The 22884-nt window shown below is 50.3% G+C and overlaps 1 protein-coding gene across 3 annotated transcripts; it reads right to left on the bottom strand.

Annotated features, from left to right (window-relative positions):
- Positions 1-637: 637 nt before the first annotated feature.
- On the bottom strand, positions 638-21075 carry DHX36 (DEAH-box helicase 36). 3 transcript variants are annotated; one of them, XM_071566762.1, is made up of 26 exons: positions 20785-21075; positions 19544-19665; positions 16593-16791; positions 15897-15935; positions 14763-14933; positions 14085-14164; positions 13648-13722; positions 13351-13517; positions 12709-12790; positions 10847-10990; positions 10250-10352; positions 9082-9169; positions 8210-8265; positions 8045-8109; positions 7389-7532; positions 6817-6934; positions 6108-6206; positions 5354-5527; positions 5007-5093; positions 4274-4357; positions 4083-4182; positions 3910-4000; positions 3381-3501; positions 2702-2854; positions 1870-2075; positions 638-1601 (listed from the first exon to the last, which is right to left on the bottom strand). In XM_071566762.1, the coding sequence occupies exons 1-25, from the start codon at positions 20971-20973 to the stop codon at positions 1890-1892; spliced, it is 2937 nt and encodes a 978-aa protein (XP_071422863.1). In that variant the 5' UTR covers positions 20974-21075; the 3' UTR covers positions 638-1601; positions 1870-1889. The 3 variants fall into 3 exon arrangements, with proteins under 3 accessions (XP_071422863.1, XP_071422864.1, XP_071422865.1); XM_071566763.1 differs by lacking the exon at positions 638-1601 and adding an exon at positions 1608-1816; XM_071566764.1 differs by lacking the exons at positions 638-1601; positions 10847-10990 and having other exon boundaries at positions 1608-2075.
- Between the last annotated feature and the right edge of the window lie 1809 nt (positions 21076-22884).

The raw sequence follows: 22884 nt of genomic DNA, 5'->3' as shown, positions 1-22884 counted from the left end.
TGATCTAAAAAGCTCAACCCTTTCACACCCTGGGCCCTCAGCACATGCACAGACACACTCTCCTCCTCCTGCCTAAGGAGGGGGACAGGACAGCAGCAGCTCTTTTTAATTAAGAGCCCAGCAGTGACAGAACACAGGTGGCAGTTTGTTACTGTCAAACTAACTCTCATTTCTGGAGGGCCTGGAATGTGCCCCAGCACCACTCCTGGCCCTGCAGCCGCTGCCCCTCCTGCCCAGCCCACCACACCTGGCCACAGCTGGCCACAGCTGCAGCCCCACGTGGTTGAACTGCTGAGCTCGGCATCCTCCACCCCCTGGTAACCCAGTTAAAGCACAGTCCCGTCACTGAGATTGACTTACTTCTGTATGACAAAATTAATTTCACCCAATCTGCTGTTCTCTTACCAATAAAGCACATAAATCCTCAGGAGCTTGATCATCCAGGTAATTTCTGTACAGAAAAAACCCCAAAGAAGTGAGAACACTTGCACTTCCTGGCAAGTAAGGGAGACACAAGAGCTTTGCTTCTTGAGGATGAACCTCAACATCCTAAACAAGCTTTGTTATTCAAACGTTCTTCCAGAGCTGGAAATCATTCAAAACAGAATGACATGCAAAACATTGAGAACAGATGAAATAACATTTTAAAGAAAAGACTTTTAATAATATAACCCATACTTGGACTTTAAAAAAAGAAAGAAAACTTTGAATACAATGAAACCTTAGAGCATATTCCACCATGCCTCTTATCTAACCATACTTCCTGGGAGCTGCAATTTCTGTCAGTGGTGATGCTGCATGGGGACAGAAGGTGAATATTTGACTGGGATGAAAGGCAGAAGAGAATATTTCTGAGGATTGTTTCCTCCCACAGTACAAATGTTACAAGTGTTTTCAAGTTTAGATTAATTAAGCTGTAATTACCTTCAGTGGAAGTGCTGGTGAGCAGACTGCTGCACAGCTGCAATAACACAGCCAGAGCACCACCCCCAACTAAAAAAAAGGTTTTCTGAGTTGTTTCCCCCAGTAGCAAGAACAGTTTAGGTATTACCAAGCAGGATTTTTAAATACCTCTTACCTGATGGGTAAAACCCCAACAAAAACAGCTACAGCAGGACAAGAACTACACCCCCACCACTGCCCTTCTCTCCCTTCAGAAGCTACACTGGACACAACACATGCACTTACAGACTCTGCCAACCACCTTGAAGGAACTGCTCCTGAGGAGAGCACAAGGCCAGCTTACCCTGGAAAAACAGGTGTTCTCTACCTACAGGAATGCTGCAGCCCCGTGGGGCCGTGCCTGTGGGGCAGGGCAGGGCAGGGCAGGGCGGGCTCAGCTGGCAGTGCCTGCAGCACAGCACAGGGCAGGCTGAGCTGTGGGGCAGTGCCTGTGGGGCAGGGCAGGGCAGGGCAGGGCGGGCTCAGCCATGGGGCAGGGCAGGGCAGGGCTCAGCTGGCAGTGCCTGCAGCACAGCACAGGGCAGGCTGAGCTGTGGGGCAGGGCAGGCCCAGCTGTGGGGCAGTGCCTGTGGGGCAGGGCAGGCCCAGCTGTGGGGCAGTGCCTGTGGGGCAGGGCAGGCCGAGCTGTGGGGCAGTGCCTGTGGGGCAGGGCAGGCCCAGCTGTGGGGCAGTGCCTGTGGGGCAGGGCAGGCCCAGCTGTGGGGCCGTGCCTGTGGGGCAGGGCAGGGCAGGGCAGGGCGGGCTCAGCCATGGGGCAGGGCAGGGCAGGGCAGGGCTCAGCTGGCAGTGCCTGCAGCACAGCACAGGGCAGGCTGAGCTGTGGGGCAGGGCAGGCCCAGCTGTGGGGCAGTGCCTGTGGGGCAGGGCAGGCTGAGCTGTGGGGCAGGCCCAGCTGTGGGGCAGTGCCTGTGGGGCACAGGGCAGGCTCAGGTGCAGCGCTCGCCCTGGAACCGCGGCGCGAAGTTGCGCAGCCCCTCGTTCTCCTGCGTCGTGATCAGGTCTATGATCGCCGTCAGCACTGCTGTGTCCCTGCTCTTGGTGTCCTTCCAGTCCACGGGGTGGGGCTTCTCTATTTTCTCTTGTAGAAGATCATCAAGTTCCTGCCTTAAATTCTGGAAAGTGTTGTAAGGAAGGGAAAAAAGAAAAAAAGGAGATGGGCAGTTAGAGCCACACACACGACCAGAGCAGTTCCCGTCCCTCGGGCCCCGGTCCCCCGACCTCTGCACCTGCTGTTCTCTCACCAGGTCATTCCCACACTGCTATTTTCAGGATCAAATGTTGTCACCCAAACCCAGCAGTGTTACCTTTGATGGCAGATGCCCATCTCTGGATGTGATGCCTCTAACAGCCTATATAGCCATTAGCTGACTATCTCAGGATTAAAAATACTGGGTTTTTTAAAAAAAGAAATAATAAAAAAAGCCAGGTATGATTTTTGGGCTCTAATATTAAATAGCTCTACTGGAATTTATTCCTGCTGGCTGAGGAGCCCCATCCTCATGTTTCCATATCCATCCACGTGGCCATGTCACGGAATGACCAAGTCATCCTCCAGCTTCTGCTGTGGAAAAGCTGATCTCCTGTTTTCCTTGTGAACTGCTCGCTGGGAATGCATTGCAACCATTACCTCCCTGAGTGATGAATCAGCAGGCACAGAGCAAGAGCAAACCCAGACATGCCCAGGGACCAGCGTCACACTGAGCCTTCCATGCACATTATTATAATTAAACACAGTCACCTTCACCAAGTGTGCTATTCTTGCTGGAGACTGGAAAACAATCCACTCATCCACAGCGATGGTGTCCTGATCCTTATCCTTCTGAATGGATATATCTCCTCCAAAGAACAGAAGGCAGTATGGAGACACCTCTGTACAATCATACAGGTAAATCTGCACGACAGCAAAATGGTCTCATCACCCTCAAAACATCCCAAGTGCCATCAGTAACTCTTAATGAGACTCCTACAGAATTCCAGAAGATCATGACTCAGCCAATCACAAATTTGCAAGATGCAACTCGGTTAAAAAAAAGACAAAATCAGCCTGACTGGGAGCAAAACCAGTCCCAAATACAGCCCTTCACACAGTGGTGACAGCAAACCAGCTGCTCCATAACAATGAGGGGGCTAAAGATACTTCAGCATATTGGTAAGTGTTACACTGGATTGAAATGAAAAAAATAAAATCTACTCCTGTTATTGCCAGAACCTTAAAAAAACCCAAGTCCTCCAAACCCCCCCCAGCCACTACACCACAGAAGTGAGTTATTTGTGGCACCCCCAGATCACAAGACAGCCTGATGGTGTGTCAAAGAGTGAGCCCAGGGCAGGAAGGCTCTGGAACCAAGGCTGTTCACATCCCCTCTGAACCCTAATCCCAGCTCATTTAGAAGGGATACAAACAACCCCTCACTCACACTGCTGGTCCTCATCTTCAGATGGTACACGAGCCAGTTGTAGTGGAACTCACTTTCCTCCACGTTGACTGATTTGGGATGAATACTGACTGCTCCATCTGTCTTTGTATAAACCTTCACCCTTCAAAGGGGAAAAAAGTCTGATAATGTAAGAAGCAATAGATCAACAGAGCAGGATTTCTGTGCTCTCTCTTGCCAAATAATGAGAAAGGTTTGAACTGCTGCTGCAGAACAGAGGGCAGGGCCCCTTTAGGGCACTGCTACTGATACACTGGAACCTCACCCATGGCAAGGTCACATTACCCATGGCAAGGTCACAGAAGTTATTCCAACACTAGCAAGGGATCTAAATGTTAGGGGACCAACAACCCCACGTTCTCACCCACTTCCCAAAGGAAGTAACTCACAGGCATGACTTGAGCTGTAAAGTGAGATTATTCATTGCTGCAGTCCAGCCACTGCTTCCCTTGCAAACCACCTCATGGGCAAATCACCCCAAATACCAACCAACATGAAACCAAACCCTCACATTTTCCTCTTTTTGCTGAAGCTGGGCCGGATCTTTGCCACTTTGGGATAGAGGCCAGCACAGATGACAGCCTTGAGCAGCTTCTCATTATCTGCAGGAGACAGGCAGGTCAGTGAGGCAGGTCTGCAACTGAGGTCTCAGCTCTCAGAAGCCTCATCCTCCTCTACAGTTACCGGAGTTGGTGTTGGATTTGGGGTCCTTGGGGTCTCTGCTGCTCACAAATCCAGCTGCAAGGAGGTGCTCAGCAAACTGCCCCTTCATGTTGTGCAGCATCTGGGAAACAACAGGCATGGCCAGGGTGGGGCTGTGCCACAGGCCCTGCCCTTGCCCACGCCCCTGTTTCACCCTGCCAGGACACTGTTACCTGCAGGGTATTGGAGGACAGGAAATACTCCCAGCAATAATCCTTCTCAGTCCTGAAGCCACGGCGCCGAGTCTCCTCCCAGCCCTAGAAATAAAACCACAGCTCAAGGGCACTTGTAAGTGAAACACAACCAAAGAGTAAGGTCAGCAAACAGTGGACATCAACAAACAGAACAGTTACATCCTTCCCTACGAGAGAGAAAGTAAATCCTTGGAAGTCTTTGCTTATGTGTACACAGCACAGAGCAGAAAACCACAACTTCCCATGTTTAATCACAGCCTTCCTTTGTCCCTGGTGGGCAGTGAAGTCTCCAGCTACTTTTGCCAGAGCAGCATTTGCTGTTATTAATGGTCCTGCCTAGAAACTGCATTTTCCAGGCCGTTCATTTCCTGCTCTCACCCCAACAAACCACAGCTCAACCTCCAACACCTCTAAAATCAGCTGCAGCCTCTCCTGGAGGCCAGAAGGACAAGAGCAAACAACGTGAGCAAGGTAAGTATAACTTTAAGTTTTCTTTGTCTTTCATAGACTTATCCAGCAGAAATCAGGTGACTGAATCTGGAGACGAGATTCCTCAGCACTAGAGGGGTGAAAATCAGTTTGGTTTTATGTTTCTGCAGAAGCCAAGACAGAAGTCCTGCAGAGCATAAACTGATCAGCTGTTTCCTTAGGATCAACTCTATTACCCAGATTAAAACTCCACAAGAAACAAAGCACATTCAGACATGCTTACAGTGAAAGCATTCACCACAGTCAGGTGGTCGCTCTTGGTGTTCTTTGACAGCTCCTTCCTTCTTGCATCGGCGACTTTCTCTTTGCCCTGAAAATTGGAAGCTATAAAATATCCAGACTGACAGTTCTCTTTTCCTAATGAAGGCACAGCTGTACAGCAATACTTTGTGTGCAACATGTAGGAAAATTACAGCCACTTCCAATGGTCTGCAGGGAAAGGTAATAATTTGTAGTATGTGATGGCAATCTCCACTAATAAAAATGTAGTTAACATGAAAATAAGATTAAAGTGCCTTTAAGCTGTAACATCTTGGCAAGTCCCACTCACTGGGGTTGCCATTTATTTACCAGAGGGATGACAAAGGGGTCCTTGAAGCTGAGGCTGGCTGCAATGGTGAGCACGGGGTCCAGGCAGCAGAACAGGGCTCCAAAAAGGATCATCTTCCCAATGTGTGGCTCCACTGGCAGCCGTGCCAGGTGGACACCCAGGGGAGTGAGCTCCTCCAGCCTGTCCAGGGCATTCTGGCAGGAGAGGGCAGACAGGAAACAATGGACACATCATGTGAAATGGGGAGGATTTCCCTGGGAGAGCCACTAACACACTGGTATCACCCAATAGTACCTATATCAGATGTTTCATTTTATAGCTACAACTCATTTGTGCAAGTAACACCAGGAGAAGAGTCAGCAGAACAAACGTGTCACTCATCTCTGCTTCTCCAGCATGAAAAGGGACAATGCCATTCAGCATCTTTCTCCCATACACCTTATCTGCCCACAGAAAAATGATCTGTCTCCTCACTGATGCCCCTGGGTCAGGAAGGCTGAGAGATGCAGGGTGAGCAGGGAGGGGAGTCAGTGTCAGTGGGGAGCTTTAAGGCAGAGCCCAAGTGTCTGCTTTGGGTCATTTAGAAAGTCCCTTGGAACAACTGTGCACCCTCAACACGATGCATTGTGTGACATTATCCCCTCTGTGCAGGGAGGACACACCAAGGCTCCACACAGCAGGCAAGGAAGGGGCTGGAAGGCCAGACTGTGCAGCCAGACCAGGCTGGTAACACACACAGGGACACCATTCCTGGCAGGTGAAACAACACCTTACCAGCTCCATGAGGTGATTGATGGCCAAGGTCACAGCATCATGAGAGGGGGGGTCCATCAGTTTGCTCAGGAAATAGGCAATTCCACCAAGCTTCAGGATCTGCAAGCAAAAACACAACAAAAGCCTACAGCAACTGGAGAAGGATGGCTGCCTAAAATCAGCCAGCAGTGACCACACCAACTGAAATAGAGTGAGGAACTCACAGCCTGAGCTAGAATTTCTTTAATTAAGAACTAAGGAAGGGAAATGCATTAATGAGGACATCTGAAACAGAAGGCTCTGCTCCTCATTCAGTTCCCATACACATGACACTCCTGCTTGCATGAGGAATTCAATACAAATTACCAAAAAGGGAAACTCACGTCAGTTATAAAACTACTTTGCAGTAAAGTTCTCTTGAGACATCACATCCTTGACTCACTGGCAATTTCTCTGAACCTTCTCTGATTGAATGATATTTGGGAGAAGCACAGTCTAGACTTCACCTTTTATCCATACCAGACAATCCTATTTCCTTGGGTTTGATGCTCCCAGATACAAACATGCTTTTGCAAAAGCTGCTGCAATTATTGGCTGAATACACTGCATTTCTGGGGTAAGAGAAATTTCACCCAACAACCTCAGGCTCACAGTTGCATTAACTTACTCTCCCAAGCTCCTGCTCCAATGGAAAAGTAGATAGTCAGTCTGTTTGAAGGTTGCTGCTTACCTTGATCTGTAAGCAGAGCTCCTCCAGAGGCGTCCTGAGGATCTCTGGTAGCTGGTAATCATCCAGCAGGCTGGCACGCAGCCCGTTGTACAGGTGGTAACAGTGCCCTGGCTGAACCCTGCAGGGAGTTAAACAAACAACTGCTTTGGGTTTGGTTGGTTGGGCACTGTTTCCTGTGAATCTGTGACATTATGACTGTGTTTGTTTACAGACAGCTTCCCAAAACACACCCCATCAGCAGGAAAAAGGCATGGAGAGCACAGAAATTAATTTCTAGGCCGTTTTCACTTTACTGTATCAGCCTCATAAATCAGGTGTGAAGGCAAACAGTGCCAACAACAGCTAAAATATGGGATTTATTCTTCCACAGGAGGGCAACTCTGGAGGTAAATGCAGCACAGGGCAATTCAGCTCCCCAGAAGGACAAGGACAGCATTCCTTGCCCAGGAAGGAGGCAGCTGTGCCAGCCCCTGCTGCTGGACACACAGGAATGCAGCAGCATCCCCAGCACGTGCCCCAGGGCTGATGGAACCCAACAGCCAACCCTGCCTGCCCAAGCCCACTGCTCTTACCTGCCTGCCCGCCCCTTCCTCTGCTTGGCATTGGCCTTGCTCACCCACTCTGCTGCCATCGTGCTGATGTTGTTCTGCGTGTCAAAGTGAGTCTCCTTGATCTTCCCCCCATCTATAACAAACACCACGTCATCGATGGTGATGCTGGGGGGAAAAAGAGAAAAACTCAACTCTTCACCTGTGCACGTGTGACCCCGGACTGGAAAGGGGTTTGGCTTCTCTATATCCCTTCACAAACTGGGAGCCAGCAATTAAAAAATCTGTGTTTGGAACTTCATTAGCAATTACATTAGTAGAGCTCAGGAAAGGGCTGATTTGCTCTCCTGGGTCTGGCAGGAGCCCCCACACGGGTCCTGAAGGGGCACAGAGCATAAAAAGCTCCAATTATCAAGTGCAAAGGCAAATTATTACTTTAATTGTTTAGTATTCCTATAGTTCAATTGTTCAAAACAATAGAATTGGTTTAATTGTTTAAAACAATTACAGGAAAACTCTGTTTGGTCTATGACATTTCTAAAGACAGTGTTGTAAATGAATGGCACAAACATGGGAACATGTATTTCTGGAAACATCAAACAGGTTTCTACTTTAACTTATCACTGCCATTGTTTTGTTAAATACCCAGCTTTTCCAGGTGTGGACAGCCAGGAACTTACCTGGTCTCTGCAATGTTGGTTGCAATCACGATTTTCCTGACTCCTGGTGGGGTCTTCTTGAACACCTGTAATCACCCAGGGCCACTGAGATGTTTGCCAAAGCCAAACCTGTGCCTCATTCAGGTTCTTTGCAGTGTGAAATATGACAATAAAAGAGCAGCATACCTGAGTCTGGTTCACAGTAGGCATCAGGGAATGCAAAGGTATGATAATGAACCTGTCTGCAAGTTAAAAATCAGTAAAAGAGATGGTGTGAGCACAGAAACTTGAACTTTACAGGAAATCAGTTATGCAGAACAGAGAATACAGGCTGCAAGTCAGGCTCCTGTTCTTGCTCCGAGTTCAGAGGTATTTATATCAATGGCAAATTCTAAAGTAAAAAGGTATAAATGATTTTTTTATTATGCTAAGTTTAATAAAATATATAAACTTACGTACAGTAATTTATTTATATTTTAAACTCAAATTATTTAATAATTGCTCGAGTTCAACACATAAACTGACACAATCTTTCAATAAACTGAAATTCTCAGTCTATGGAAGGTACAAAACAAATACTGCAAGACAATGAATAGTTGAGAGCCCAGCTAAGAGAGGTGGGATGGAAAGGTGATTATGCAAAAGGACAAGCCAAAGTGTACCAGACAGGCACAGATATTTCAGTGTCCTCTAACAAGGCTGCTCAAATAAACAGGATTTAGGGGAACTCTCAGCAAAGCAGAGGACAGAAGCTGCTCAGGAACCAAGCAGAGGAAACACAAAGTTTAGTTTGGGATGAGGGTTCTCACAGGGAAGGACAAGAGGAAGAAGAGGCAGGTCAGGTTGTTTTTCAGACTGTCACTCCCACACAGAGGAAGAAGAGTTGTTGACTTTAGCACATGAAAGATACCACAGAAATACAAAAACTGCTGAACACTGCAATGATTTTGGGGAGACATGAGGAAAAAAATGAATCCAGTGAATAGCAGCAATTCCATGCAAAAACAGTCTGCCATTAATGCTCCTGCTACAATTCCCATGTAAAATGTTGGTTTTACCTGACTTGAACATGACTTGTGACATCAAGAGATCGTGCAAGGTGCTGATGTTGTCCCAGCCTGGCAGAAACACCAGAATTGCCCCATCCTACAGGGAAAAGGGGGAGTGAAGGAGGAGAGGTCAGAACACACCACGCACTGTGCAAAGGGGCAGACACTGCACTCTGAAGGGCCTGTGGCACCTGAACCCCCACTGACTCCACTCTGGGACACCTCACCCATTTTGTTCTAGAAAAGAGCCAGCTACATGTATTTATCTGAACATTTGATTTTAAACATTTTTCCTGCAGTATTTTAAACACTGCCATTAGAATTTGAGCTGCAAGTAAAACACAGAGGAACCACTCTGTAATTTTCAACACAGAAAGGACAAAAACCAAAGGCATCCTCATTAGCCACAGTTTCAATGATCTATCAACTGAAACATCAAATTACATGGTAATTTAATGTAGATAAGAGGCAGTGTACACACCTCTGAGTATGGCTCTTGCCCTCTCCCTCCCAGTGCAGAGGAACCAGGAATGGAGATTTAGTCACACACTAAAATGGTTTTCAGAGTTCTCTGCAGCTGTTTCACAAAATGTAACACTTACTACAAACTGCCACTTCCTTTGACAAACACAACCAGTCAGAAAGAACTAAAAGTTAAATTCAATTTGTAATTATATTACTTTCCATCTAATAACTAATGTGTACACTTAATTAGAAGGCTTATTTAAAAGCTTAGCCAAAGCAAAATAAATGCAGCAACCCAAATGCAAACAGCACCCAAACCTTCAGCTCTCTGCCCCACTTTATGTGTGAGACAATCCTTGCTGTCAGTGCAAGAATTGAGGCTCTCTTTCCCCCTTGCCCAGAAGGGCCCATGAATGAGCAAGTCCAGTGCATTTGGAAGTTCTCCAAGTTCCTCAGGTACACAGTTCTCAGCAACACCCACAGCCTGTGAATGAAAATGCTCCCCTTTGAACGTGGATTCCACCCCACCATTTCAGTGACCACTGGCATGAACCTCAGGGCTTAAGAGTCATTGGATAATTAAAGCTGTTCAATTACTGCTCAGGAGAGCAACCCAAAACCTTTCTCTCCCTTCTGTCTGTGCTGTGGCACTGTGACAGCCCCTGCCCAGCTCAGTCCCACCACAGTGACAATGGCAGTGCCAGGGCTGTACCTCCTCCTCCAGCACGATGTGTCTGATCAGAGCTGCGATGAGGTTCAGGTCCACCTTGTCATCATCCATCATCTCCAGGGCATCAATGGTGCTCGCTGAGTACCTGCAGGCAGAGCAAGCACAGCCCCTGGTGAGCTGGGACATGCAAACCCCGTGCTCCTGTTCCTGCTGTCAGCTCTGTCACACAGCCAGAAACCCACCCCTGACCAATTCCTGCTCCTCCAGACTTAGTTCAGTGCAACTACTGTCAGTTCAGAAGAGGAAGTTTAAGGATTTCCATGTCATGACTGAACTGCCTTTGAAGCACTTTGATGATGTGTCTCCTCCTCCTGGACTAGCCAGGGACTAACAATCTGCATTTAGGTAACAATGTTAAATGTAACCTGAACAATCAGCTCTTACAGCCTGCACAGGCCAAGGGAGCCAATTCTGGTACCTCCACAGCACCTCCCTGGCTGCAGCAATTCCATCACCATTTTCCACAGCAGCAACTCCCCCACCAACAGCACAGCCCAGCACGACAACGCAGCACCAGTTTATGGTTCTCAGGCTCCAGGTGTCTGGAAACTGAAATCAAAGGAGTGACTTGGGCCCCACCTGCCCCTCAGCTGCCTGAGGTACCCGGGCCAGCGCTCCCTGTAGATCTCCTCCTTCTGCTCCTTCTCGGGCCGGCTCACGTGGCCCTGCAGGAATCCCTTCCTGCAGCGCGGCCGCCGCTGCTCCGCGCCCTCGGGGCTGTACCTGGGGGGACACAGCACACCCTGCAGTGCCAGGGACAGCACCCTGCAGTGCCAGGGACAGCACACCCTCTGCAGTGCCAGGGACAGCACACCCTGCAGTGCCAGGGACAGCACACCCTCTGCAGTGCCAGGGGACAGCACCCTGCAGGGCCAGGGACAGCACACCCTGCAGTGCCAGGGACAGCACACCCTGCAGTGCCAGGGACAGCACCCTGCAGTGCCAGGGACAGCACACCCTCTGCAGTGCCAGGGACAGCACACCCTCTGCAGTGCCAGGGACAGCACACCCTCTGCAGTGCCAGGGACAGCACCCTGCAGTGCCAGGGACAGCACACCCTCTGCAGTGCCAGGGACAGCACCCCCTTTGCAGTGCCAGGGACAGCACACCCTGCAGTGCCAGGGACAGCACACCCTCTGCAGTGCCAGGGACAGCACACCCTCTGCAGTGCCAGGGACAGCACACCCTCTGCAGTGCCAGGGACAGCACACCCTGCAGTGCCAGGGACAGCACACCCTCTGCAGTGCCAGGGACAGCACCCTGCAGTGCCAGGGACAGCACACCCTCTGCAGTGCCAGGGACAGCACCCTGCAGTGCCAGGGACAGCACCCTGCAGTGCCAGGGGACAGCACCCTGCAGTGCCAGGGGACAGCACACCCTCTGCAGTGCCAGGGGACAGCACACCCTGCAGTGCCAGGGACAGCACACCCTCTGCAGTGCCAGGGACAGCACACCCTGCAGTGCCAGGGACAGCACACCCTGCAGTGCCAGGGACAGCACACCCTCTGCAGTGCCAGGGGACAGCACCCTGCAGTGCCAGGGGACAGCACACCCTCTGCAGTGCCAGGGGACAGCACCCTGCAGTGCCAGGGGACAGCACACCCTCTGCAGTGCCAGGGGACAGCACACCCTGCAGTGCCAGGGACAGCACACCCTCTGCAGTGCCAGGGACAGCACACCCTGCAGTGCCAGGGACAGCACACCCTCTGCAGTGCCAGGGACAGCACCCTGCAGTGCCAGGGACAGCACACCCTCTGTAGTGCCAGGGACAGCACACCCTGCAGTGCCAGGGACAGCACACCCTCTGTAGTGCCAGGGACAGCACACCCTGCAGTGCCAGGGACAGCACACCCTGCAGTGCCAGGGACAGCACACCCTGCAGTGCCAGGGACAGCACACCCTGCAGTGCCAGGGACAGCACCCTGCAGTGCCAGGGGACAGCACCCTGCAGTGCCAGGGGACAGCACACCCTCTGCAGTGCCAGGGACAGCACCCCCTTTGCAGTGCCAGGGACAGCACACCCTTTGCAGTGCCAGGGGACAGCACCCCACAACCACCCTGCAGTGCCAGCTTAGGGCTCCTGCAGCACAGGCTGCCAAGCACGGACAATGTGCTGTGCTTGGCTACACCATGCAGGCAAGACTCTTCAGTTGCTTTTCTGACATGAATCAGAAACAAGTACCAACCCCAGGATACACAGAACATGTAGAAAAGAGGAGTCTCAACAGCAGGAAAGACTGTCTTGATTTAGAGGCCTGAAATTCCCCACACCACAAAAGGCAGACAAGGTTTTTCTCCCCCTCAAGCCAACATTTCCATGTGCCATCTGTAATTGCTGTACAACCCATGAGACCTCCCTTGGAAGATTTTCTGTTCAAAAATACAGCCAACCTTCCCCCTCCAAAATGCTGTCTGAAATGATGCACAGAAACCCCACTTACCTCAGCTTCTCAATCACATCTTCAAGCAGATATTCCACCACTGGGAAAGTGAATCCAGGGATGTGAATCATTGGACAGTGATCTGTGGAGAAAGGCACAGCTTGGGTTTAAAACCACCAATGAAACACTGCACTGAAGTAACAGAGGCAATAAATTGTTATTTCTGCAATACAGTTGCCATGTATGCAGGGTTTTCCTGATGATTTCTTTTCAATTTCCCATGGATTATGCCAAATTCAGCCCCAAGTAAAGTTGTTGAGTAAAAAAGCACAGGCAGCAAACACTATAGACACCACCACATTCACCTGGTTCCAGCTACACAACAAAGCTGGAGGCTGAACTAACAGCTCAGGCTGGTTGCCCAACCCCACCAAGAACTCTAAAATGTGGTAAATACGAGTAAGTATTTAATAGGAAAATACTCTGGATTCTGCTTCCCCAACATGTCTGAAGAGCAAAACGAGAAGCAACATATGCTTGTGAGGAGCTAAAACAAAGAATCAGCACCTCCAGCAGCTGCCAACTCTCTGTAAAACTGATTTCCTCATTTCATAAAAATCAATTCTATGATTTGAGAACTGCATTTTACTGTAGAAGCCTAAACTACTGAAGAGGAACATTCCTAGGAAGCATTGCACCTACCAAAGTACTCGGAAAACTTCTCTGCATTTAGAGTAGCACTCATGAGTATGACCTTCAGATCCAGTCGAATATACAGCAGATCTTTAATAATGCTCATTAAAACATCTGACTGAAGATTTCTTTCATGGATTTCATCAAGGACTACATGACTGATGCTGGACAAGTGTCTAAAACAGAGGAGGAGGGGGAAGTTAAACCTTTGTTTTTAGCAAATTTACAAAACAGAGACAAGGCTGTCCAAAACAGCTCAGGACTCATCTAATTGCACTGAGTTCCTCATTAAACAGGAACACTTACTTATCTGACTGGAGCCACTGGAGGACAATTCCCGTGGTACAGTATAAAATTGAACCTTGTTTCCTTGGCAACCGACTGAAAGAGACACAATCAGAATTCCTCAGTTCTCTTCTGTATTTCACAAAATACTTGAAAAGCTTAAAATCCAAGTGCAGGTGCCAGTACAGACATGAGGAAGGGGCCCCACTCTGAGTCGCTCACTCCCAGCCCAGCTGGAGGAACCAGGGGCTGGGCCACAGCTGCACCCCTTCTGTGGATGGGGAACAACCCAGGGATCTGACAGGGGCCCTGCTGCCACACATCCCTGATCATCCCCTGCACAGGCAGTGCTGACCCCCAGCTGCTGCAGCTCTCCAGGCCCAGCAGTGACTGTTTGAATTCCCCTGTGTGCAACAATAGCTGGTTGTTCCCAGGGAGCAGCCCAGGGAGCCACTCACCTCTGCAGGCGGATCTGGTACCCTGTGCTCTTGCCACTGCCACAGGCCTCTGCCCTCTCGGCAGCCACCCTCTCAGCCACCTAAGGAATACAGAGAAAACTTTAAAATACCCCACAGCTGATACTCATCAGCAGGAAATACCTGGATGCTCTGTAAATAACAAAGAAATGCCCTGAAAAACACTTCTTCTCCTCCCTTGGGAACAGCATTTCCTATCAGCAACCCCAGGGCAGGTTTACGTCCCAGACAGACTGCACAGGAACACAACTATGGCTCCCTTTCAGCAGGGTGAGCTTTCCCTCAGGGTAAGCAGGGGTCACTCATCACTTGACACTGAACTATGAAGAATAATAGTTACTGAGAACCTGAAAGCCAACTTCTCTCCTGCTTATTCATACACCTCTAAAGGGCCTGACACAGCGTTAATTTTTATATTAACTCACATTTGCACTGCCCCAACCCATGAGAATCCCAGATACAACCCATGACTAAACTCAGAGCCTGCAGTGCCAGTACTGAAATCAGCAACCACAACTTGCAAAATACCACATTAGTGCACAGGCCCAGAGCTGTTACTTGCAGCAGCCCCTCAGACAATGGAAAAGGAGCCCAGGAAAAGCTCCGATTCCCTGGGAGAAGGCAGTGCCAGCGGTGGGTGGGCAGGCCGCGGGCACTCACGGAGATGGCGCTGATCCTCCGGGGCTGGGTGCAGACGATCCTGCACGTGGAGCCCCTGCCGCGCTCGATGTGGTCGTCCAGGATGAACTGCGTCACCTGCGTGGTCTTCCCACAGCCCGTCTCGCCGCTGATCACCGTGACACGGTTCTGGTTGATCAGGCTCACGAGCTCCTGTTCCACAGAGCAGTCACTGGGTCACTGTGCAGAACACACTGCAGAGGGGTCTGACGGTTCTGATACCCCTGAGAGCTCAAGGAACACCCAGGGCTTGGTCATGACAACAGGAATTGAGCTTAAACCTCACGGGAGTTTAGGTTAAACCTCACGGGAGTTATGGTTAAACCTCACGGGAGTTATGGTTAAACCTCATGGGAGTTATGGTTAAACCTCACATAAGTTTAGGTCAAACCTCACGGGAGTTTAGGTTAAACCTCACGGGAGTTTAGGTTAAACCTCACGGGAGTTTAGGTTAAACCTCACGGGAGTTATGGTTAAACCTCACACAAGTTTAGGTCAAACCTCACGTTTCTGCTTATTTGCACTCTCCATGTGTAGGGTTTAAAGCACATCCAACCTGAACACTGGCTTTAAATCTTTAAATCCTGTATGAAAACACCATGAAAGAACTCAACTGAGAGCCTGAAATACACTTTCAAGCTCTCTGCCTTTCACTTGTCTCCTGTACATCTCTGGGGACTGAAAACGAACACTTGCCCTGTTGGCCTCCAAGACTGGATGAACTGAAGGCTTTCAGCACAGTATTTTAACATTCGTGTACCACCAGGAACAGTTTCCCAGCCTCTACCTCCTAATCCCAAGGATTGTCAAGGCAATCATGACAATTTTAGAAAACAAACACAAGCAGAAAGGACATTATTATGGCAAATAGATGAATTTTAGGACAAAGCTCACTAATCACTCACTGAACCTGCAAAAGCAAACCTATCAGAATAATCACTTTCTACTTCACACAGGGGGCATCAAATAAGAATTAACATCAATTGGTAACAGCCCATGCTGTCCCTGATGTTATCCCATGGCTGGGAATCTAATGGCAGTGAGAGCCAGCAGAACAGCCATTATTTTACAACACAGCACCAGAAACATGTTCTTTCTAATTAAATACACACCCACCTCTTTCATCCCATAGGAGGGGAGTTTCTCTCGGAACCTCTGTGGGAAAGAAAACAACAGGACCTTTAACCACCTCTTGAACTGAAGCAATGGAACAGACCCCTCTGTAACCCAGGATAGACTGTGAAATAATGACAAACTGCTCAGCAATACAAGCCCATGGGAAAGAACTTTGATTCCATGAGTGTTTCAGTTTCATCAAATTTAGCAAGATGATCCAAAGCCAAGAGCTCAGCACAGGATGAGGTAGGTGTAAATTGCTGCAAGAGCAGGGCCTGGCATTGAAGGGAGAACTGGTGGTCATGGCAGCTGCTCTATTGGACAACTTCCTATATGTGGCTGTTAGAACAACATAAATTCTGTTTTTAAGGATTCCTTCAGAGCCCATTGTTGTACTGTCACTTTTAGACACAACTGCAGGGACATAATCCATAAAAAGAAAGAGAACCCCACTCAAAGAAACAATGAGTCAGCTCCAAATTTTAGTTTCTAACTGCCCCTGAAATTTGTAATTTTGCATTTTTAATCACTGTCCAATCACTAAGCCTGAATTTTATGAATTCTGAAGGTAATTTTTAGCAAAAGTAACATCATGACAGCTTCCTAGTACATAAACTGCAAGCAGGTACATTTTCAAGTTAATTTAAAAACAAAAATTCTAGTGAGAAGTTTTCTACTTAATACACAGAAAAGTACCTGCATTTCAATGTATCTGGGATCAGATCTCTTCTTCCTTAAGTCTTCTTTAAGCTGCTCATCCAAATCAGTATCCTGCTCATTTTTTTCAAAGAGATATTCCACATCCTGATCCAGGGATGTTTTTTCCAAGGCTGGTCTCTGTCTCACAGGAGCTTTTTCAGCATCTGGTTTCACTTTCACAGGCTGTTCTGAAGGGCTGGAATCAGAGAATAGAAACTGAATTCAGAGATTATCTGAGCTGTGCCTGGCCAGGAGCAGAGGGCAGGGAGCCACTCCAGGAAAACATCAGCTTGGGGTTGAGACCTTTCATCCCTCAGTCAATAAACCATGAGCCCATGGGAACAAAGAATCAGGGAATGGTTTGGGGTGGAAGGGACAAAGCCCACCCAGTGCCACCCCTGCCATGGGCAGGGACACCTCCCACCAGCCCAGGGGGCTCCAAGCCCTGTCCAACCTGGCCTGGGACACTCCCAGGGCTGGGGCAGCCACAGCTCCTCTGGGCACCCTGTCCTTATGGTGCATGTCATTGAACCAATGAAAGTCTCAAGGTATGAGCCACCAAAAACTTTACATCAGTCTCTAGAAAAGTAACATGTTCTTCTGTATCAAAGCAACAAAACATTTTCAGAGAATTGCTGCTTGACCACTGCCCTGTAACTGCATCAGCAAAATGATCTCCCACCCTCTCAGGTCAGCACACCTGGCCAGTTCACTGCTAGTGATGCCTGTGGGGTTTTTGATTTTTTCACTTTTATAGATTTTAGAAGTACTTGTAAATGTAGTAAAAAAGCAAATTTAGTGTGTTAATATTTCTGGCAGCTTCATTTCATTGTTTATGTATCCCAACCCCTGCCAGGCAGCAGTAGCTCAAATTCCTTTAGTGTTTACACTTCTTGTCAAGGTAGAAGGCTGAAGAACAAGACATAAACATAGGCCAACAACCTTGGGTCTAAGAACACTGGAAAAGCTGCCAGAGCCCTGTGAGTGCTGAGGAAGACAGAAATGAAGAACAGAGGGTCCCATGGCCCCAGACTCCCATCCTGAGGAGGTGTGACCAGAGCAGGACGGGGCTGGATGGAGAGATGTGTGGCCTGGGGACTGGGTGAGCAGTGTTATAAAAACCATGGAAATCCTGGGGGTGTCAGCATGTGTTCCTAAAGCCCTAAGCAGAGACATTAAAGAAGTCACCCTTTTATCTGATCCCACACTAACTTGGCTCAGAGCCTGTTTTATGGGGTCTCTCACTATCACTGGACACCTTTAACCAGCCCAGAATGGATCTGGCTCCACAGAGGGTGAGAGAGGATTCCAAAACTGCAGAGTAACTGAAAACAGAAGTCAAATGCCACCTCTGGAAGAGCAATGTCAGAGGCCAGGGGAGCTTAAAAATCCCATGTAGGTACCCGAGCAAGGCCTGAGATCAGTTAGAGGATTTTCTGACTAAGTAGAAATGTTACACCCTGTGGGGTGATGAGCTGGTAAGGCCTGATGGGTTGAGGGAGACATCTCAGCCCCCTGGAGGGATGTTCCTGGCAGAGGACAAAGGCTTTCAAACTGGTAAGATTAACATAGGGTGGAGTGTTCAGCAATAGCATGGCCTCCCTTTGGGATATCTTCTAGGAGCCACCTCCCCTCAGGCATCTGCATCACCATCACCCCCCAATAGATTGACTTTTAGCCACACAAACCACATGGAAGAAAAAAAAAGGTATTAAAAGTGTTTGGAGTTTAAACTCCAGTAGGAGAGGGAAATATGCCAGTGCCTCTGTGAGGGGAACTGCTGCAGCTTGTCCAGAACAACGTAGGGGTGAGGAGACCACGTGCTTTCTATTTTTTCCAACTTTACTTTCTTCCCTTCTTGCTTTGATTCTCACTTTATAAGCATTTCTTTTACTAAATGTGTTTTGCTACCTTCATACTGATAACAGTAACTTGCTTCTCACTTTGCTACTTTATATTGGTTATTGCTTTGTGCTATTCTTACTTTGCAATGACATAACTTGCTTTACTTTCAAAGAGCAGTTTCTTTTTTCCAACATGTGTGTTGATAAGAAGCAGCTCTGCTCTTCCATTTTGTCTTGTGTTACAGAGAGAGTGGTGTGCAAGATATTTCACTGTCCTGTGTTATTGATAGACTCTGGATAAATGCTGCAGGTGGCTGGTTTTAGTCAGTAGTTCTTTGTTGCTGGTTTCTGTCTGTTGTGAAAATGGGATACATTGCTGTGCTGGAACTTGAGTTTGGTGTGTTTGTCTCTGTAGAATGTGCTTTGTGCTGGTTTCTTTTGGGGTCTTTTATTATCCATTAAATACAATCTTGCAGCTGAATGTGATCACTGGAGAAGCAGAACCCACAATAACTGTCACATATTTGTATTAATAAATGTTATTTCAGGAGCTGTTGTGAGAAAGTTCTTTTGTGGCTTAAGTGTGGCTTCACACTAGAAGTCAGAATCCCTTCCACCTGTGTGCTGCCAGTTAAGAGACAGACAGTGTTGGGAACAGCAGGCTCTGATTCTCTAGAAGCACTTACTGCTAATAATTTTCTCCCTGGCTGAAGCGAAGCTTCTCATCAGAGCTCAGAACCCCTTCCACCCTGTGTGCTGTCAGTTAAAGGACAGACAGTGTTGGGTACACAAGGATCTGATTGTCTGGACGCACTTACGGGTAATAACTTTTAATTAATACAGTTAAGACTAGAAATCTTTGCATTTCTGTCTCCCTCCTCCCTTTCACATGACACACCCCCAAGTCAGCAATAATGGAAAGGAGTTTTACAGCAATGGCTACAACCATTCCAGTGTGACAACACAGTTGGAAAAACCTGAGAGCATTTGCTAATCCAGTTCACTCACTGGATGCAAGGAATTTCAGACACGCCTTCCTGCCAGTTTGCAAAAGGTTTGTCCAGTTCAAAACCAGTCAAATCATTAGCAATCGCGTGCCTGTACCTTTCCTCATCCCCGGACCACCAGGACATGGCTTCCTGCTCCCTGTCGTTCTTGGTCTGCACCGAATTCAGGAGCTGCACGATTTGCTCTTCCCTGCGCTCGTCCATGCGCACGACAGGTCTCTGCGGGACAGCGCAGCTCTCGTGGGGGAGTGCTCGGCGGCGGCACCGCCCGCACGGAACCCGCACAGCACCCGCACCGCACCTCATGCACAGCACCCGCACCGCACCTCATGCACAGCACCCGCACCGCACCCGCACCGCACCGCACCCGCACCGCACCTCACCCGCACCGCACCTCATGCACAGCACCCGCACCGCACCTCACGCACAGCACCCGCACCGCACCTCACGCACAGCACCCGCACCTCACCTCATGCACAGCACCCGCACCGCACCTCATGCACAGCACCCGCACCGCACCTCATGCACAGCACCCGCACCGCACCTCACGCACAGCACCCGCACAGCACCTCACGCACAGCACCCGCACCGCACCGCATGCACAGCACCCGCACCTCACCTCATGCACAGCACCCGCACCGCACCTCATGCACAGCTCCCGCACCGCACCTCATGCACAGCTCCCATGGGCGAGCGCTCGGCGGCGGCACTGCCCGCACGGAGCCCGCACAGCATCCCATAAACACCACCCCATAAACAGCGCCCCATGCACAGCACCGCACCCCATAAGCAGTGCCCGCACAGCACCTCATGCACAGCTTCCCTGGGCGAGTGCTCGGCGGCCGCACCGCCCGCACGGTACCGCACAGCACCCGCACCGCATGCACGCGCACGGTACCGCACAGCACCCCATAAACAGCACCGAATAAACAGCGGCCCATGCACAGCACCGCCCGCACCGCACCCCATTCCAGCGCCTCATAAACAGTGCCCGCACCGCACCCCCATGCACAGAACCCGCACAGCTCCCCATAAACAGCACCCCATGCACAGAACCCGCACAGCACCCCATAAACAGCACCCCATGCACAGAACCCCATAAACAGCACCCCATGCACAGAACCCGCACAGCTCCCCATAAACAGCACCCCATGCACAGAACCCGCACAGCTCCCCATAAACAGCGCCCCATGCACAGAACCCGCACAGCACCCCATGCACAGCACCCCATGCACAGAACCCGCACGGCACCCCATGCACAGAACCCGCACGGCACGGCATGAACAGCACCCCGTTCACAGCACCCCACGCCCCGCCCCGGCCCCGCCGCTGCCGCACCTGCTGCCGGTCGGCGTTCCGGCTGCGCTGGCCCTGCCTCCGCGCGTACCACAGCCCGATGTCGCGGCCCTTCAGGTGGCTCGGGTGCCGCCCGCGCCCCCCGGGCCCGCCCGCCGAGGGCCCGCCCGGCCCGTGGCCGCCATCCCCGCCGCGCCCGCGGCCCCGCTCCCGCCGCTGCTCGAAGCTCATGGCCGCGACGGCCGAGCCCCGGCCCGGCTCCCAGGGGCGGCAGGTCCGACAGAACCGGCGCAGTCCCCACAGCCCAGCCCGGCCCGGCCCGGCTCCCGCAGCCCCGCGCGGCCCGCCCGGCCCCGCCTCATCCGCCGGCACCGCCCGCCCCGTCCGGCCGCACTTCCGCCCGCACCGCCCCGGATCGATCCCACCTTCAGGGACCGGTTCGAGTCCCCGCCCCGCCCGCACAGAGGCGGGTTCGACTCCCGGCCCACAGACCCGGGTTCGGGTCTCAGTCCCGCACGGACACGGGTTCGAGCCCGCCCTCACAGGCCAAGTTCGAGTCCCCGCCCCGCACGGATCCGGGTTCGAGTCCCCGGTCCGGCGGAGCTATCGCGACACGGCCGGGGCAGCGACAGCGGCTGGCTCGGCACTGAACTGCCCGCAGCTGCCCCGCACGGCCCGTCCGCAGCTGCAGCGCAGACCTTAAGGCTGCCCTAAGTGTTGCCCTCCATCCTCCCACCCTTCTGGGGCCGGAGGCTGCTCCCATCGTGTCGTTTATAAAATACAATGTACGTGTTAAACAGCCCTTGTCCTGGGTCCCCTCACCTGTGTAAGGGACACACCCTGTGCAGGTTCTCCAGAGTGGGACAGTCAACCTTTTACATTAGATAAAAATATTTACACTAGCATTACTCTTTCAACAATAAATTAACGTTCTTTTCATTTTCCTCACCACCACTGTGCAGCTTTAAATGCTTCTTCAGCCTCATTTCTTCACACATTCTCCTGCCTTTTCTCCCTTGCTGGCGTGATGTCCTCCCATTTCAGGGTTTCAGCATTCAGATCTCTGAGGAAACACAGTTCACACACTGATTTTCCACATTCAGGTGCAGGGCTGATTCTTCCAGAGGAAACCATTCCTTTTTTCCCAGCCCACTGCTGACTGACAGTCCAACATTCCCAGCACTTGGCCGTGCAAAGGGAGAAGATAAAAGTTTCTATTTTCTCTTTTCCTTTCCCCTCACAAAGGGGTTTATGCACCCGCACACCAACGGGTTGGTCTCCCTGAGGCTGCAGGTGCTACAGACTGGAGAGTTATCTCTGGTTCTCTGACTGAGATCTCCAGGGCAGAGAAGTGCCTGGTGCTGAGTCGCTTGGGGAATTTGAACAGTTTTCCCCTGTTTGCTCCAGCAGCAACCCCTGACACTGCACCTGCACACCTGAGCAGTGCTCACCTCTGGAATCACTGGGATTTTGTGCCACAGCAATTTCCATCCCCATGCAAGTACCTGCTGCATTTCCATCGTGTCCTTTCACACTGCAAAAAAACACACATTCTAAAGAAAATATAACTCCAAATATTTTTATGTCCATTTAAATGCTGAAAAGAACTGCAAATGAGTCAAAACTACTGTAACATCCAGCTGTGGAGCTGCTCCCTCATTTCCACAGGTTCCCACAGACACAGCAGCCAGTGCCAGCCACCACCAAAGCTGTGCATTAAGCCTTTATTTAGGACTCCCTGTAGACACACACGTTCCTCAAATAAACAGATATGTAAATAAATAACTTGAAATCCACCGTACAAAGCTGTAAAGCACTTGAGTATTTGTTATCCCCTTGGCAGAGCATTAACAGTTTGCATTGATTTAACAGTGTCCCCAAATAAAGTCTGTATGTCAGGAAAAACCACTGACATTGTGTCTGCTTGGGAAACCTGTGCCAGGAGGAGCAGCTGAACACGTGAGCAGGGTGTGTGTGAGCAGCTGAACACCTGAGCAAGTGTCAGAGCATCTGAACACGTGAGCAGGGTGTGTGTGAGCAGCTGAACACCTGAGCACAGTGTGTGTGAGCAGCTGAACACCTGAGCAGGGTGTGTGTGAGCAGCTGAACACCTGAGCAAGTGTCAGAGCATCTGAACACGTG

This window comes from Pithys albifrons, chromosome 11 (assembly GCF_047495875.1).
Source record: "Pithys albifrons albifrons isolate INPA30051 chromosome 11, PitAlb_v1, whole genome shotgun sequence".
In the NCBI taxonomy this organism is placed as follows: Eukaryota; Metazoa; Chordata; class Aves; order Passeriformes; family Thamnophilidae; genus Pithys; species Pithys albifrons.
The sequence above is the reverse complement of the archived record's forward strand: the minus strand, read 5'-3'. Positions and strand labels throughout refer to the sequence as shown.